Genomic DNA, 14,911 nt, shown 5'->3' on the forward strand with positions numbered 1-14,911 from the left:
TTGCATCACTCATAACAATGTATATTGTACAATTAAATACAATGTAGAAAGAATAAAATAATGTAATGAGAGACATTCAAGTTGTATTTGTTATTTTCTTTGTAGCCCCATTATTGCTGCGTCACAAGTGGCAAGTCACGCCTGAGTGGAACTGCAGCTCATGCTTTTCAAGTTTTTGGCAATTGACATGTTGGCTTCAAAGTGACTGAGGTGTTTGGCAGCATTTTAACATCGTTTCTGAGGAAATACTTCTAATTTAAAATGTGACCTAGATTTATGTCAGCAAAAAACTAAAGCTAGAACTCTGGCCCCTCGCCAGTACCCTAAAAAACACATGCAAAGTCCTCGTTTTGTATGCTGGTTTATTAGAGCATGTTACTATAGTACATCTGCCTCTATGGGTAAAGCACTTAGTCTTGAATTCAGTCAATATGCCGCTAGAATGCAGCAACAAAGTTATCAGACAAATTAAACTAATTTCAATACATGCACAGTAAATGAAGCTACCTTAAAAAATAAACCAGCCTGCTCACAGAAGCATCTAATTTAAAGCAGCTTCCAGGTATTTGTCAGCAGTTATTTCCAGTTTCACAATGGTTTAGGACCTCAACTAACATTTTATATTAACTAACAATACTTTTGTATTTGGCTGTTTTAGTCAAGCTGGCATAATTTATTAAATTTTGTTATTAAGTCTACACAGAGTAATTTAACAGATGGGACAAACTGAACTTTTTCAATGTTTCACTTCTTGGTGCATTTTTAATTATTATTATTTATTTATTTATTTATTTTACAGTTTACAGTAGGTTATGGCACACCAGGCCAAGTGTTTGCATATGCCTGCTAGTACTAGTACCAGCACCTTTCATCAGCACACGTGAACACCAGGACTAAATATGAATCTGTAGTTATCCCTGCTGAGGGCTGTCGGAATCAATCAGGAAGGTCTTGTCATAACTTGTCACAGTTATGCCACAGCGTGTGACAAGCTCCCAAAAATGCCGGTAGCTTTTTCGGTTCGGTTTTATCTTTTAGTTGGGAATTGGTTTCGGTTTGGGAAAAATCCTAACTGTTACATCCTTAACGCATATACCACCCTGTTTGAAGGTGCCGTTTTGCGATGATTGATATTTGAATAATATATGTTCCATTTCATGTTCTCACTATTATGACACCGAATGCTTGGTTGGGTGTAAGTAGGGGTACTCTTTAAATATATATGCAAGATAAAGTTGGAGCCTGTGGCAGCATGGAGTAGGGGCACACACACACAGGAAAAAGCCGAGAAGTTGCTCTGGCATGAAGCACTTGTCAATTGGAAACCTGTCTCTTGGTTTTTTCCCTGACTCCCATGCCTGCTATGTTTACAGTGCATTATTGCGTCCATACATTAACGTGCATTATGTTTCTTTACAGCCTCACTGCGTTCTGCTTGCATCGAAGGAGAATTCAGCCCCTGTGAAGCTTGGAGGTTTTGGAGTGGCTATACAGCTTGGAGAATCTGGATTGGTTGCTGGAGGTATTTTTAATTCATTCAAGCTGCCATTATATTTAATATAAGAGCAAACTCAAAATGAGTCAAACAGAACATTTTTACCAATGTAAGATATTGCTGAAAGTGAATAGTTATTTTTTTCCCCACTGTTTGACAGGTAATCAGAAATAACAAAGTTCACAGGTGAATTTAGCACTAGGAATTTGGGCAGATTTATATTGTATACATCATCATGTTGTATGCATGTGACCGATTGCAAAGTGTGTCCTTATTTAGAAAAATAGGAGGAACTTTTAGCAGATAATTTAAATAATCTATAGGAGGCACTGCTTAATGTTAGAGAAAGAACCGATCGCATATTGCAACAAATCTGTATCTGTGGTCTTGTATATTTTTAGATAAGCTTATTTTGTTTGTATTGATGGTTGTGTAGTGTGCATTGTTTCCTTAATTAAGTGTTAGTATTATTAAAAACAGTGCTTTGTTGTTTATGGAGAAAATGAAAAAAGGGTTAATGGTTTCTCAGCCAAAAATAAAAAGGCCACAAGATCCTGACATACATTGTTTGTAGAAAGCACAGTTCCTTGCTTATTCCGAGAATCGTGGAAATGAAAACAAAAAAAAGTTCATTCTATATTATGGGACACAAGTTACATCATTGAGTGAGGACATTCACTCCGTAATGACGTGACAGGTATACCAGAACCAAGTCATTCAACGATGATTTTTGGTACATAAGCATTTGTTGCTTCCTGAAGCTTTTGATAAAAGCCACAAGCTACAGTGATCTTTTAAGAAAGAAAGAAGAAACAAACAAACAAATACACATCAACAAAAGTGTGATTATTTTTCCTGAAGCTTATGTGCATGTGATCTGCAGAATTGCAGATAAAAAAAAAATTAAAAAGTTACAATACTGTGTGATGTTGGTCAAGAAATGCCCATATTGGTTCAAAATTGGGTTTTAGTTGTGACAGACCTTGGTTTCAAACTTGTTTATATCATCAGCGAAATGAATTTGGAGGCGATGGGCAACATCCTATATTAAACATAATTCTGTATGATTGGTTCCAGATGCCTTTGCAGGCATTATCATAACAAATCCAAGGATTGGTGGCCATGGAGATATGGACTGCTCACTCATCCCTTAAGAGGATGGTCCCTTAATGCAGGCTTGATGCAGGCTTGCCTGATAAGTTGTGGATAAGCTCTCGTGCTGTTTGTGCTGTCCATCCTTGCTCTGCAGATAGAGAGGATTGCATAACCAATGCCATATATCCAGACATTTTCATGAGCATTGAAGTTCAGAACACAAGATCTATAGTGGAAACAGGCAGTCGGGTTTACCACTCTTCAGGGTGCAGCTACACCAAGATATGCTGATAAGCTTGATGATAAATAAATAAGGGAGAACCATTCAATGAAGACTTAGTCTTTCTGAGTCCACAGGAGAATATGGATCGTTTGGCCTGGGAGAAGAATTGTGTGCCAGACAGAAACAATCCAAAGCATTACAAATAGAGTAATGGACTGAACTGCAGGGAAATTCAATACCATAATTCCATCAGTGCCTTCTCTCTCCATATTTCTGCCAGGCAGACGACATACCAATAAATGACCAATCAGTATTCTAGTTTTGGAATTGCGCAACTGCTTCTAGACTTGCAGCAGCAGTTTTGAAAAGGAGTATTGGTTAAAAAGAGGCATTTCCGTCATTCGTTTTAAATTGCTCATAAGATGAGCGACAGCAGATTTGCAGAACCTTACACTTTAAAATCCCCTTGATTTGTAAAACATTTAAATAATTTAATCAACTTTGAAAAAGCGCACAAGATACAAGCTTCAGCTCATCTTGACCGATACAAGTTGCATCAGCAGTTGGCTGGCTGAATTTACAGGAATGTTGGTAAAAGGATCTGCCAATTCAGTTACATTGGAAAGTCTGTTTGTGTCGTATTTGTCAAGCCAAAAAACTCAGGTAGCGGTAGGCCAGCGATGACAGCACCAATTAGATAAATGTAGTACATGATAGCCTGGAGTTAGCTCTTATTTATATCACAAGTATTACATATTTAAATGCAACTATTTTGTTAAGCTAGCATAATTAACTGTAACCTAGAAACCCCAAGGTTTCTCATTTATGTGAGGAGATGGGAGGAAGATTTTTATGGAAAGAGCCCCCAAACAAAGGAGCAAGTGTCATACACTTCAAAGTTTACATCCAGTGTTGTTACTCTTTCATCATTAATACGGAAAATAAATAATGTTACAATAATAGTGTTTTTATGACATTGTTTTAGTTCTCTTTTGCTGGATAACATTTTTAGCTAATAAGTTATCGAGCAAGACAGGTGGTGTACCTTCTTTAGCCTTCATGTTTTAAAAAGGATGTGAGAAGTGTGGTGAACGTGAGGTTTGCATATGCTGGAACTGTTGTGTAGTCATGCACAGTTTTAAAAGTCTTGCTTGCTTTTAAAGATGCAGTGTCCTTGTGGCAATGTTGCCCGCCCCTGTGTGTATTTCAGTGTTATGTGTTGCGTGTTGTGTATTAATGTTGGTGTATAGTCATTGGTACACGGGATATAAATGGGTCTGTGGAACACGAGCTGTTTAAAATGTATATTTGTATTTAGGCACAAGGCTTGCACAGCACTTCACGTTCAAGTAAAATGTAATAATGTGCAAGCATGGGAAATTGCACTTTATTAATTCACATGCAGTTGTACCGCGACTCCAATTGAATGATTGATTAGCAATCGAGTCTCGGTACAGCTGCATAAAAGCAACATGTTTTCACTCACTCGGGGTTGTGTGTTTGAGTGGACAACGGGATTGGAGACGGAGGTTAGAATAGTAAGAATAGTTCAAATACAAGCTCACGTGTTTTGTCTGTGTAGTAGGTTTTGTTTGTCTCTTTATTTTGGTGAAGGTGCTGTGTCCTGTGTTTTGTTTGTCTTGCAACCTTTTATTTTCTGCTTGTTTAATTATTAAATGCTAAGCGGTACCAATCGCTCAGCTTCACCAAACTCCGCCGCTCTGTTGTTTATTTCCTTGTTCCTGGTTTCTGGTCTGACATCACCCACTGCAGCAGTCTTTGACACGTGGTGTCATCGTGGGATTACCAGTGCCTCCTAGACGCAGACCAGAGCAGGAACCGCAGTTTTTTTTTTTTTTTTTTTTTTTTAAATGGAAGGCTCCACCTCTCTGCCGCACTAATCTAGAGGAGCTCCTCGGCAGTCTAGAGGACCAAGGTTGGTGCTTCGCCTGCGGGGTGTACGGGCCGTGCACTAACGCTGTCTGGGAAACAGAGGAGGAGGAGGAGGAGGAGGAGGAGGAGGAGGAGGAGGAACCGGCCCAGGAGAGGAAGGTGGGGAGAAGGGGGAGAGGAAAGCTGCAACAGCAAGAGGAGGTCAGGGACGACGGCTTGAAGGCCTTTTTCCGGTACATCGCGGCGGAGTTGTGCCCCGGCTGTGGGGTATATGGGCACACGTTGGCCCTATGTCCCACGCAATATGCAGAGGGGAAACTAATGCCCAAGTGGGAGGAGCCTGTGCATCCATCCAGCACCCAGGTGGGAGGGACCGCAGGAATCCGAAGCCCGAGAGACAGCTTTTTCCACCTCCACCAGCATTGGAAAAATGCCTGCTTTTTCCACATCCACCAGCAGAGGAAAAATGTCTGTGTTTCCAACACCACCAGCAGAGGAAGAATGCCTGCTGTCCCCATCTCCACCAGCAGGAGAAGAATGCCTGCTGGTTTCGCCACCAGAGAGGGAGAGCTGCACCAGTCCCCCTGCAAGTGAGAGATAGCCACACCAGTCCCCTGAAACAAGGGTAGACTACACGCCGCTCCCACCTCCGTCGCCAGGACACTACACGCCGCTCCCAACTCCGGCACTAGGAGTCTACATGCTGCCTCTGCCTCCACCACCTCCACCGGCAGGAGCAGAGCAGCAGAAGCTGCCTCTGTCTCTGCCACCTCCATCAGCAGGAGCTGTCTCTGCCTCCACCACCGCCAGGAGCAGCAGGAGCTGCCTCTGCTTCCATTTTCTCCACTGCAAAGAGCAGAGCAGCAGGAGCTGCCTCTTCCTCCGCCACCTCCACCGGCAGGAGCAGAGCAGCAGGAGCTGCCTCTGCCTCCGCCACCTCCACCGGCAGGAGCAGAGCAGCAGGAGCTGCCTCTGCCTCCGCCACCTCCACCGGCAGGAGCAGAGCAGCAGGAGCTGCCTCTGCCTCCGCCACCTCCACCGGCAGGAGCAGAGCAGCAGGAGCTGCTGGGCAGAGTTTATTTTTTTTATTTTTTAAAGGTTTTTATTTTCTGTCTGAAAACATTTTGTTCCCAAGATTTATTCGTAATGTGCAAGTTCTGCACATGAAGGGCTGCAATGCAGCAAAAAGCTGAATAATTAAACAAAAAAGGAAGTAAAAAGGTTACCGTACAAAAGGTGAAAGTTTTATTTTGTGAACTCCAATAAATCTACGTTATCTTTCGCCAGTTAAATCGTAGGGTGCCTAAATAGTTGTCTCACGAACATATTTTTCGTTTGTTGCATGTTAGCAGCCGCAACTATCCCAGATTTAATTCAGTTACATTGTTTACCAGCGAGAGAGAGAAAGAATTAAATGAAATGTACTGCAGCTTACTTGAGTAAAATAAACTGACATTCACTAAATTTAGCTCTCTGATTGTGCTAAAAAAATAGTGAAATAAAATATGTAACAGTGTGCTTGCTGTGGTGTATTTAATATCGAAAGGAGCAGAACGAACATGCTGCAGTTTAAATTGTTTTTACTGAAAAAGAAATAACATGTAATCATAAGAGCTGTCTGTTACAGTACATGCTGTCAGATCAGGACTTAACTAATGCTGAGCATGGGAGCTGATACAACTGTACACAATTAAAGGTGCGGTCACCAATTCCACACACATTTTTAGTATTGCAAACTATCTGCATTAACTCAATACGTCTTGTATTGCAGGGACTTTGATGTTCCAAAAGTACATTTGTCTTGTTGAACTTGCCTTGCTATGAGCAGTGCTGAAATAAAACTACCATCATTGCACTAAAGTACTTTGTTAGACACTACAAGTTGACCATTACTAGTTTACCACATGCTTAAACCATCCAAAAGTGCACCAGAATGCACCATTTTAATCCCTTGTTTAAAAAAGAAAACACCCTCCTCCCACAATCTTCTCCCATCGGTCCTACGTGCCATGATGAGACCCGTGCTCCCTACTACCCTGTAAGTGCCACGTACCTTAATACGAATTGAAAACCCCGGAGGTGTGTGTGCAAACAAGACTAAACTGTGGATAATGTGTACAGCAGTAAAGTATGCTGAGGAATTATATTTTAGTGTACAGATATACATTCTGCTGCTGCATGACTATTATTCCTAATTTCAAATAATAAATAATACTGTACTGCAGGGAAGTGTTCCAGTAGCTCAAAATTACATTTGAACAATTTCATTAAACACTCACCCTTTAATGGTGTTTACATTCTTTGAGTGCCATTTTGCAAAAGTCCACAAAATATGGCTTTGGCTGTGAGGTTCATCTGTCTTGCTGTTTGTGTCTATTGTTAAAAATACAGCTATGGCAAATGTCATTTGGTAGGTTCTTTGATTACATGATGTTAAATAAAAGATCTAAATTATGTTCTTTTTTTTAATTTTGACTCAGTCCTAAAATTCTAGGTGATACCAAGCTTTTCGGGGGGAAAGACTGCACTTGTATGTGTAACTGGTGTTAATAGTAGGGCAGTTCAGCAAACTAGTAAACTGTTCAAGGCAGGACAATGACATTCTGTGTGTGCATGATTGGATGAAAATGTCAGTTTTAAATCTGGGTTACCATAACTGGTGTGCAGGGCTACCATGCAGGGTATACCTCATCTTGGGTCTTCCTCTGACTCGTGGTAACCTGTGACCTCAATAGCTTTCACACCACTTCTGCTTGATGATTTGTAGGCAGAGTTGGAACTCCTCATTTTATGGCCCCAGAAGTGGTGAAGAGGGAGCCCTATGGAAAGCCAGTCGACGTCTGGGGATGTGGGGTCATCCTTTTCATTTTACTCAGTGGATGTCTGCCATTTTACGGAACCAAGGAAAGATTGTTTGAGGCCATCATTAGGGGGAAATACAAGGTATCAGTTGTTTTTTTATTTTTTATTCCACGCTGGAGCTAGTGTGAGCGCAAGGCAAGCTACCACTTTTTCTGGATAACTCTGCATTACATTGTTCAGAAAAAAAAGTTTGTAAGGGTTTTTAAATCATTTTCTTTCATTCACATATATATAATGTTTTTTTTTCTTTTTATATATATATATATATATATATATATATATATATATATATATATATATATATATATACACACACACACACACACACACACACACACACACACACACACACACACACACACACACACACATACATATATACATACACACACACACACACACTGTTGCCTGGTGTGTTACAACCTTGGCAGTCTTGCAGACACACTTTCTGACTTGTGCTAAAAGAATGGCAAAATGAATTATATATACAGCATGTGTTCTGTTTTTAGTTTTTATTTATTTTACTTGTTCAGCCTGCCCCGGAACACTGCAGCAGCATCCACCTGTTTGTGTTTCTAAGGTAGTGGGTCGTTAACGTTACTTTTTCTGTTTTCTGCTTTCCAGATGAACCCAAGGCAGTGGAGCCATATCTCTGAAAGTGCCAAAGACCTGGTACGCCGCATGCTGATGCTGGACCCTGCAGAGAGGATAACTGTTTACGAGGCACTCAACCACCCCTGGCTCAAGGTAGGGGACCTTAATAGATTCTGCAGTGCCTTTTCCAGGATAATAAACTTTGTTTCAACCTGGTTGCAGCAACATGTTGTACTTCTGCAAATGTGTGTTAGAGATGGATTGATAAAGGATCCACCATGCTCAATTGCTGGCAGATCAATGATAAAAAACAACATTGATTGCATTGTTGTCTGGAAAATAATATTCATATTAAATTGAAAAACTATTTGTGATAGTATTTATTTTTCCCTTTATCCCTGACCATATATTTAACCTTGTAGTGTATATATAAATCCTATCTGTATGGACATTTGCATTTTACTTGAGGCATGTCTGCACTTTTAATATAAAATGTTGTCTTTTCTTTAATAATAATTCCTGTCTCTCATACCCATTTCATGCAATTGAGAATAGTCTTAAGCACCATGATAAATTTGTTTCAACTGTCTCCTTACAGTGGGCCTTGGGCAAATAACAAGCATTTATTATTTGCATGTACTTTGTGGGTAAATACATAGAAAATCTGTTAAGTAAATAAAGAGAGGAAGACAGTGAGCTGTTTTACCTATATGGTCCCTGAACAGCAGAATACATTGCTGGAAGCTATTTAAACACCTCTAGCTTATCTGCATGCCACATTTTGAATTCAGTTTGACTCTTGTTATTTAATTTGGAAACCACAAAATTGGTCTGTACTGTGCACATGACTTCAGGGAACTGCAACAAATACTAGATTTTCAGGAAAATGCAATTGATGCAATGTGTGTCTAAAACAAGTACAGTGGGAGTGAGCCCTATACTCTGCATCTAGACTGGCAAGTAAAGCTGTTAACCTCCTGTTTCCTTTGTTGCAGGAGAGGGACCGCTATGCCTACAAAATCCACCTCGCCGAGACTGTGGAACAGCTGAGAAAATTCAACGCCAGAAGAAAATTAAAGGTAACGCATTTTGACACCAGGTTCTTTTTAAGTAGTGCTGTACTTTCTTTCAGAGAACTTGAGCCAGGAAACTGCTCGTACATTAGAGATATGATTGAGAGACAGGCCTTCATTTCCACCCACACCCCAACTGAGAGCTCACCGCAAGGCTTTGCAGTCTATTTGCAGACTGAAAACTCAATTGAAAACAGATAAGTGATCACATGACTTGCGTTTGTGTATGCTAAATTCCACGGATTTGCAAAACTGACAAATGTCATGTAAATGTGGAGAAATGGACAGATGCAATTTAACTGTTATTGCTCTAATTCCATGGTATATCTGCTCAGCAATAGCAAAAATTCAAGTAATGAAGAGCAATGCAAAGTGGCTTCCTTTTAGTTGCTTTTAGTTTGTGGTTGCAGTACTTTGGTCACAGGATATCCAATGTGGTCTGTTGTGCTTTTGTGTGACTGTGAAACCCGAGTTGCAACTGTTTTAGTACCTTGGTTAGTTTTTGGGGTAAAGGCTAATTAGGTGTTGTTTTTTTTGTATTACACTTGCTTTGTAGTGTACATCACATAGTGCAATCCAGTCTTAATCTCTCTCCATTTCACCTTTTCAATGTCTTAAAAACACAAATTACATTTATTTCACCCTTTTAAAAGCAATCGGTTAATGTTATGCTTCAACCAAGCTGCCAAACACAGCAGCCCCGGTTAGTACAGTCCCTTTCCGTTCAGAGAAACAGCTGCCTTGCCGGCCCTTCCTCTGGATTATACATTTACTCATTTTGCTGGACATGACAAAAATTGATGGCCTTCAAATCTGTATTTTTACATCTGAAATGTGAGCTGAAAAATACCTGATTTAGCTTTTCAATTGAAGATGCAAGCCATTAATTTAACCCAGGCAAACCCTCCCATACCAAGATTTGTACAACAACCTCAGCTATTGTGATGGCAAGACCACTGGAGGAACATGATGATAAATGCAGTACTGTTCAGATTATGGACTTTGTGCACTTTTATAAAAGAGGATTCATGTTGCAGGGAGACACACCACAAATACTGGAAATTCAGAGAACTTTGTTCAGGGAAAGTCCCTCCCTCATGCACTAATTCCTAGAAATTTATAATACAATGTGCAAAAACAAAATATGTATGTAAGATTTTGGAAGCTGTCATTTGTTTCCTGAACCTTTTCATAATGTAATACCCTGCTTGCACTAATTTTTATTTTTTGTACAATCATTTTGTTTCAGAAGTTACATTATTAACCACAACAAATAGCCCAGTCCGTTTCTATTCAATAAACTGCTATTTATTATTATTATTATTATTATTATTATTATTCATTGGAGAACTAGAAGCTGCCGTTATTAAACTAAATCTGATCTTGAGTTACAGGGGGCAGTGCTAGCAGCTGTTTCCAGCCACAAGTTTAACTCGTTCTACGGAGACCCTCCTGAGGAGCTGCTTGACTTTTCTGAAGACCCCACATCCTCAGGTAAGTGATGGGTTAATCTCCACCCAGATGGCCCTCAGTCAGAAAGCTTGTGCTGCTTTTCAGGTACATTGTATTTGGAAATGCAGTACAGCCCCCTCCTCACCCACTCCATTATCTTAGCTTCTTTCTCATCCCAACTGAAGGTGTGTTTCCCAACATTTTCAACCAGTTTCAACACTAATGGGAATAAACTTCCTCCTGTACAAACTGTTTCCATGCCCCCACTTCTGATAAGAGGTTCTACAGTAATTACTAGTAAGCTTGGTTGCTGCTTTAATGTACATTGTGTGCTCAGTTTTGCCAGTGAAGGTTTGCCAATAGCAGCGCCATTCAGTTCACCATTATGTAACTATTGTGCAATGATGCACAGCCATCTGAGCAGTGCTGTTTTAAAAACAGCAGTATCTTTTTGTTGAAAAGAAAGAGTTGTGTTTTTTTGCTGTTTCATTCTTTATTTTAAAATTGTGCTGCATGGTAGCAACTGGTACTAGCAAACTTGAAAATTATTTTTCAAGGCTTAATGCTTGGTGTTGGTAACAGAACCAAAACTTACACCAGTACGGTGTGTGCCCCCCTTTTTAAATTCAGTACGGTGTGTGTGTCCCTTTTTAAATTCCTCAGAGTTCAAACCTGATTCTTTTGCAAGATCCTCTTCGCTCTCTGACTCATTTCCAGTCCAGTAGAAAGATGTCATTTGTCCAGATCTTTTTTTAGCTTTCCAGTGCCTAGTCAGCAACAGTGGTTGTAAACATACCGTGCTATGCTTCAAGCTATCTTTATAACTTGTAATTTGATTAACAGTCATGTGATATATGGCATGATGCCATATGATTTTTGAGCACCACATTCACACAGTTTTGTTGTTTGTTCATTTTATTCTATTCTTTTTACCCCTAGATTTGCTTGCTTGTACCTGTTTCACTCTGGTTTTAAAATGCATTTTCTGAAGCAAATATATAACAATATTACTACTCGTTCCCCTCTTCTCTGTTGAAGATCTTGTGGTTCTTTGCTTGTGTTTTCTGATTTCTGGTTCTGTGCACAATAGAGAGGGTGGGGCAGCATTCATCTTAATAAAGCTAATAAGACATGAGAAAATGGATTTTAAAGAATGTATTATTTCCTGGGAAATGCACAGTTTTGATAAGTCAAGTCAAAAAGGTGTCAAATTATTGTGTTAATCAGTACCGTCAAAAATTATTTATTACCACTTGAGTCAATGTCAGCCTCTGCTTATTCTCCTGGACAGAATATAATGTCGTTAAGGACACGTTCCTGGTAATACCCCTCTGGTTATTGTCACACTCTGGTTAATATCACTCCTATTTAACAGTTGATTTCTACCCCACGTAGTATCACTTTGGGAAATGAATACATAACATCAGGTTTGTGTGCAAGTAAGTTTCTGTATAGTATTGAAGTGTTAAGTGTATAAAGTGTGGTAGCACAATATACTGTTCTACATGTACAGTGTAATAGATTCTATATGAAAATACCTTTTTATTAATGAACACTATTAATTCAAAGCTATATCTAGTACTGTATATTTTAGGTTCCTCAGCAAAACAAGAATATTTGTTGCATCAACATTTGTTCTGTGTTTTTGTTCCTATTTTGCCAGGTTATCGGGTGCCACAGATTGTCACACATAACTTGACTATGGAAACAAGGATGACGCATTGTATGACGTCCTAATACACAAGCTATTTGTACTGGGCTAGTCACTAGTTCAGTACACTACACTTCCTTTCCTTGCTCAGTTTAGTTTGTTAGGAAACACTTTTGCCATACAGTATTGAATAAAACATGTCAGAACATGTAGGCCAACACTTCAGTTTAAACTGTTCAGTTCTGAAAACCTGTTAATGTTTGTTGTTTATCCTAATGCTGCCCTCCTTCTAGGACTACTAGCTGCAGAAAGTAGGTATCCCATTGTTCCTAATCAGTTTGGGTATAACTGTGTGTATCTCAGTTTACCAGGCGACATGTTTCACTGGCCTTTTAATACTGCTGCCACTTATGTGGGAAATAGACAAAATAAATCAAATACCACAGAGCTGTATTATAAATGTTTATCCTTGTATGTGGGTAAAAAGCACCAACTATGTTTTGTTTTTTTCTCAGTCCATATCAATCTGCAAGCTACTATTACGTTGAAAATAGCAAACATTTTGTTATTAAAAAAAAAAAAAAAAAAAAAAAAAGGAAAGGCAGTATTAAAATGTTTGTAACCTCCACAGTTATTTTTCAAAACGGCATGCCATTAAAAATGTTGATTCTAAATTCACTATCTATGTACACATTTCTTTCATCCTTCAGACTCCATTACATCCGAATAAAACCGAATACTCATTTAAAGGGGGGGGGGGGATTCAAACATGAATACAAGTTTACAACATTTAAAGCAACAGTATGTTCTAAATAATCATTATAGTTAATATAAAAGTGAAGAAATCATATAAACCAAAATATTTTGTGGAAATCTATTCATTGCCTGGAAGGTTAATACTCTACTCCGTAAACGCAGGAAAACCAAGATATTTTTACACTGAGAATTATTTCAGTGGATTACTGCTTCATTTCATCAACCATTAGGCATTAATGTAGATTTCTCTCCCAGATCGTTTACAATGGGGCAGAGCTAATTTATTACCAAGGCAAACCCAATCCATTTTATCAGGGATTTTTTAGGTCAGTTAGCATGGCTGATGCAGGAAGTAAATATAGAACTGGGATTAAAGTACAGCTCTGCTTTAGTATGCTGCCAAGCGAGCCTCAAAGCTGAACTGCACTGAGGATGGGTGCTTTTCTTGTTAACAATACACCTAAAGAGGTTGTATACGTCACATCACCTTACTATAGAGAATCATATTTTCAATAAACAAACTTGTTTCTCAATTACAAAATATTCAACTCAGATTTATAAGTACCTTTTTTATTTGTATTTTTATTTATCTGTGTTGACACACAGAGAAGTACACACACAAAAAAGCTAATTTCACGTACAAAGGTCGCTGACGTCATGTCCGGGGGGGTCACAGTGAGTTGTGTTTGTTTGTCTGCCCACAGGGGCTGTTTCACAGGTGCTGGACAGCTTGGAGGAGATCCACGCGTTGACTGACTGCAGTGAGAAAGACCTGGACTTCCTGCACAGCGTCTTCCAGGACCAGCACCTCCACACATTGCTTGATGTGAGTCCAGCACAGCTAACAGATCAGATCTAGAGACATTGAGAACAAATCTATCAGAACTTCAGAACAAAACCAAGTCAAGTAGACAAATGTTTTGGCAGTGCCTTCTCAGCCGAAATGTTTCTCTGCTTGACTTTTGTTTCAAGATGTAGACAAATGTTTCAACTTGTTCCCTTTTCAATGTTTGCTTACTGGACTTATTTTCTTATAGTTTCACGTATGGGAGAAAAATAAATTAATCAAATGACAATGAACACACAAAGGTTTTGCTCATATCAAGCCACTTGACTGATTTTATTGGATATGCCAAAGGAAAAAGATTGCAGTGTAGAGAGATGGAGTATCAACACTAAGTGAAGAGGATGATGTTGGTGTCATATCACTGTTAATTGTAACACAAGTTATTTGGTTGTCAGAATTTTGATTTGCAAATCATACACTGTAGTTCCTTTTGCAACATAAAATTAAGTGAATATTGAATCTGGAATCAAGTAACAAGATCTCAAACATGCTTTTAACAACTTGTGCAGTAATGCACAGTATGACAGGTAGTACTTGTCCTCTCTCAGTCCTGGATATAGCACAAAGCCATAGGTATTATAATCTGATATAAGTATTGTAATATCTAGGTTACCCTAATCTGTAAAGAATGGTGTGTCCTTATGAACCATTCTAAATATATTTAATTCTCAGAAGTAAAAAATATGATACGATTAGCCTTTTGTGTTATTGTGTTGTGTTATTTTCTTTCTGTTAGAAGAATGTGTTTTTTAAAGATATATTTATTATTTTACTCTTTCCTGGTAAAATGGAAATGTGTATTTTTTTTTTGGGGGGGGTGGTGTCGTTTTTTTTTTAAATTAACCTTTAAAATGAATGTCGGAAATTTCTAATTGATCAATTGTATGCTATAGTTTTTTTCATGAAATGCATCAATATACATTTAAGTATTTAGTATGTACAAACTAGAATCTGAAATTCAACTGGCTAC

At 38.9% G+C, this 14,911-nt stretch overlaps 1 protein-coding gene across 11 annotated transcripts in view; it reads left to right on the forward strand.

Moving 5' to 3' along the window:
- Positions 1-14,911, forward strand: part of LOC121327851 (peripheral plasma membrane protein CASK) — a 155,274-nt gene that overhangs the window by 100,241 nt on the left and 40,122 nt on the right. For 7 of the 11 annotated variants that reach the window (XM_041272121.1, XM_041272118.1, XM_041272120.1 and 4 more), the window contains exons 6-12: positions 1,420-1,522; positions 7,474-7,649; positions 8,193-8,315; positions 9,158-9,241; positions 10,630-10,729; positions 12,632-12,649; positions 13,799-13,920. In XM_041272121.1, coding sequence (XP_041128055.1) covers positions 1,420-1,522; positions 7,474-7,649; positions 8,193-8,315; positions 9,158-9,241; positions 10,630-10,729; positions 12,632-12,649; positions 13,799-13,920 — 726 coding nt within the window. The remainder of the gene's footprint in view (positions 1-1,419; positions 1,523-7,473; positions 7,650-8,192; positions 8,316-9,157; positions 9,242-10,629; positions 10,730-12,631; positions 12,650-13,798; positions 13,921-14,911) is intronic. The other 4 variants (XM_041272119.1, XM_041272122.1, XM_041272127.1 and 1 more) reach the window with 1 other exon arrangement.

Source organism: Polyodon spathula, chromosome 15 (assembly GCF_017654505.1).
Source record: "Polyodon spathula isolate WHYD16114869_AA chromosome 15, ASM1765450v1, whole genome shotgun sequence".
In the NCBI taxonomy this organism is placed as follows: domain Eukaryota; kingdom Metazoa; phylum Chordata; class Actinopteri; order Acipenseriformes; family Polyodontidae; genus Polyodon; species Polyodon spathula.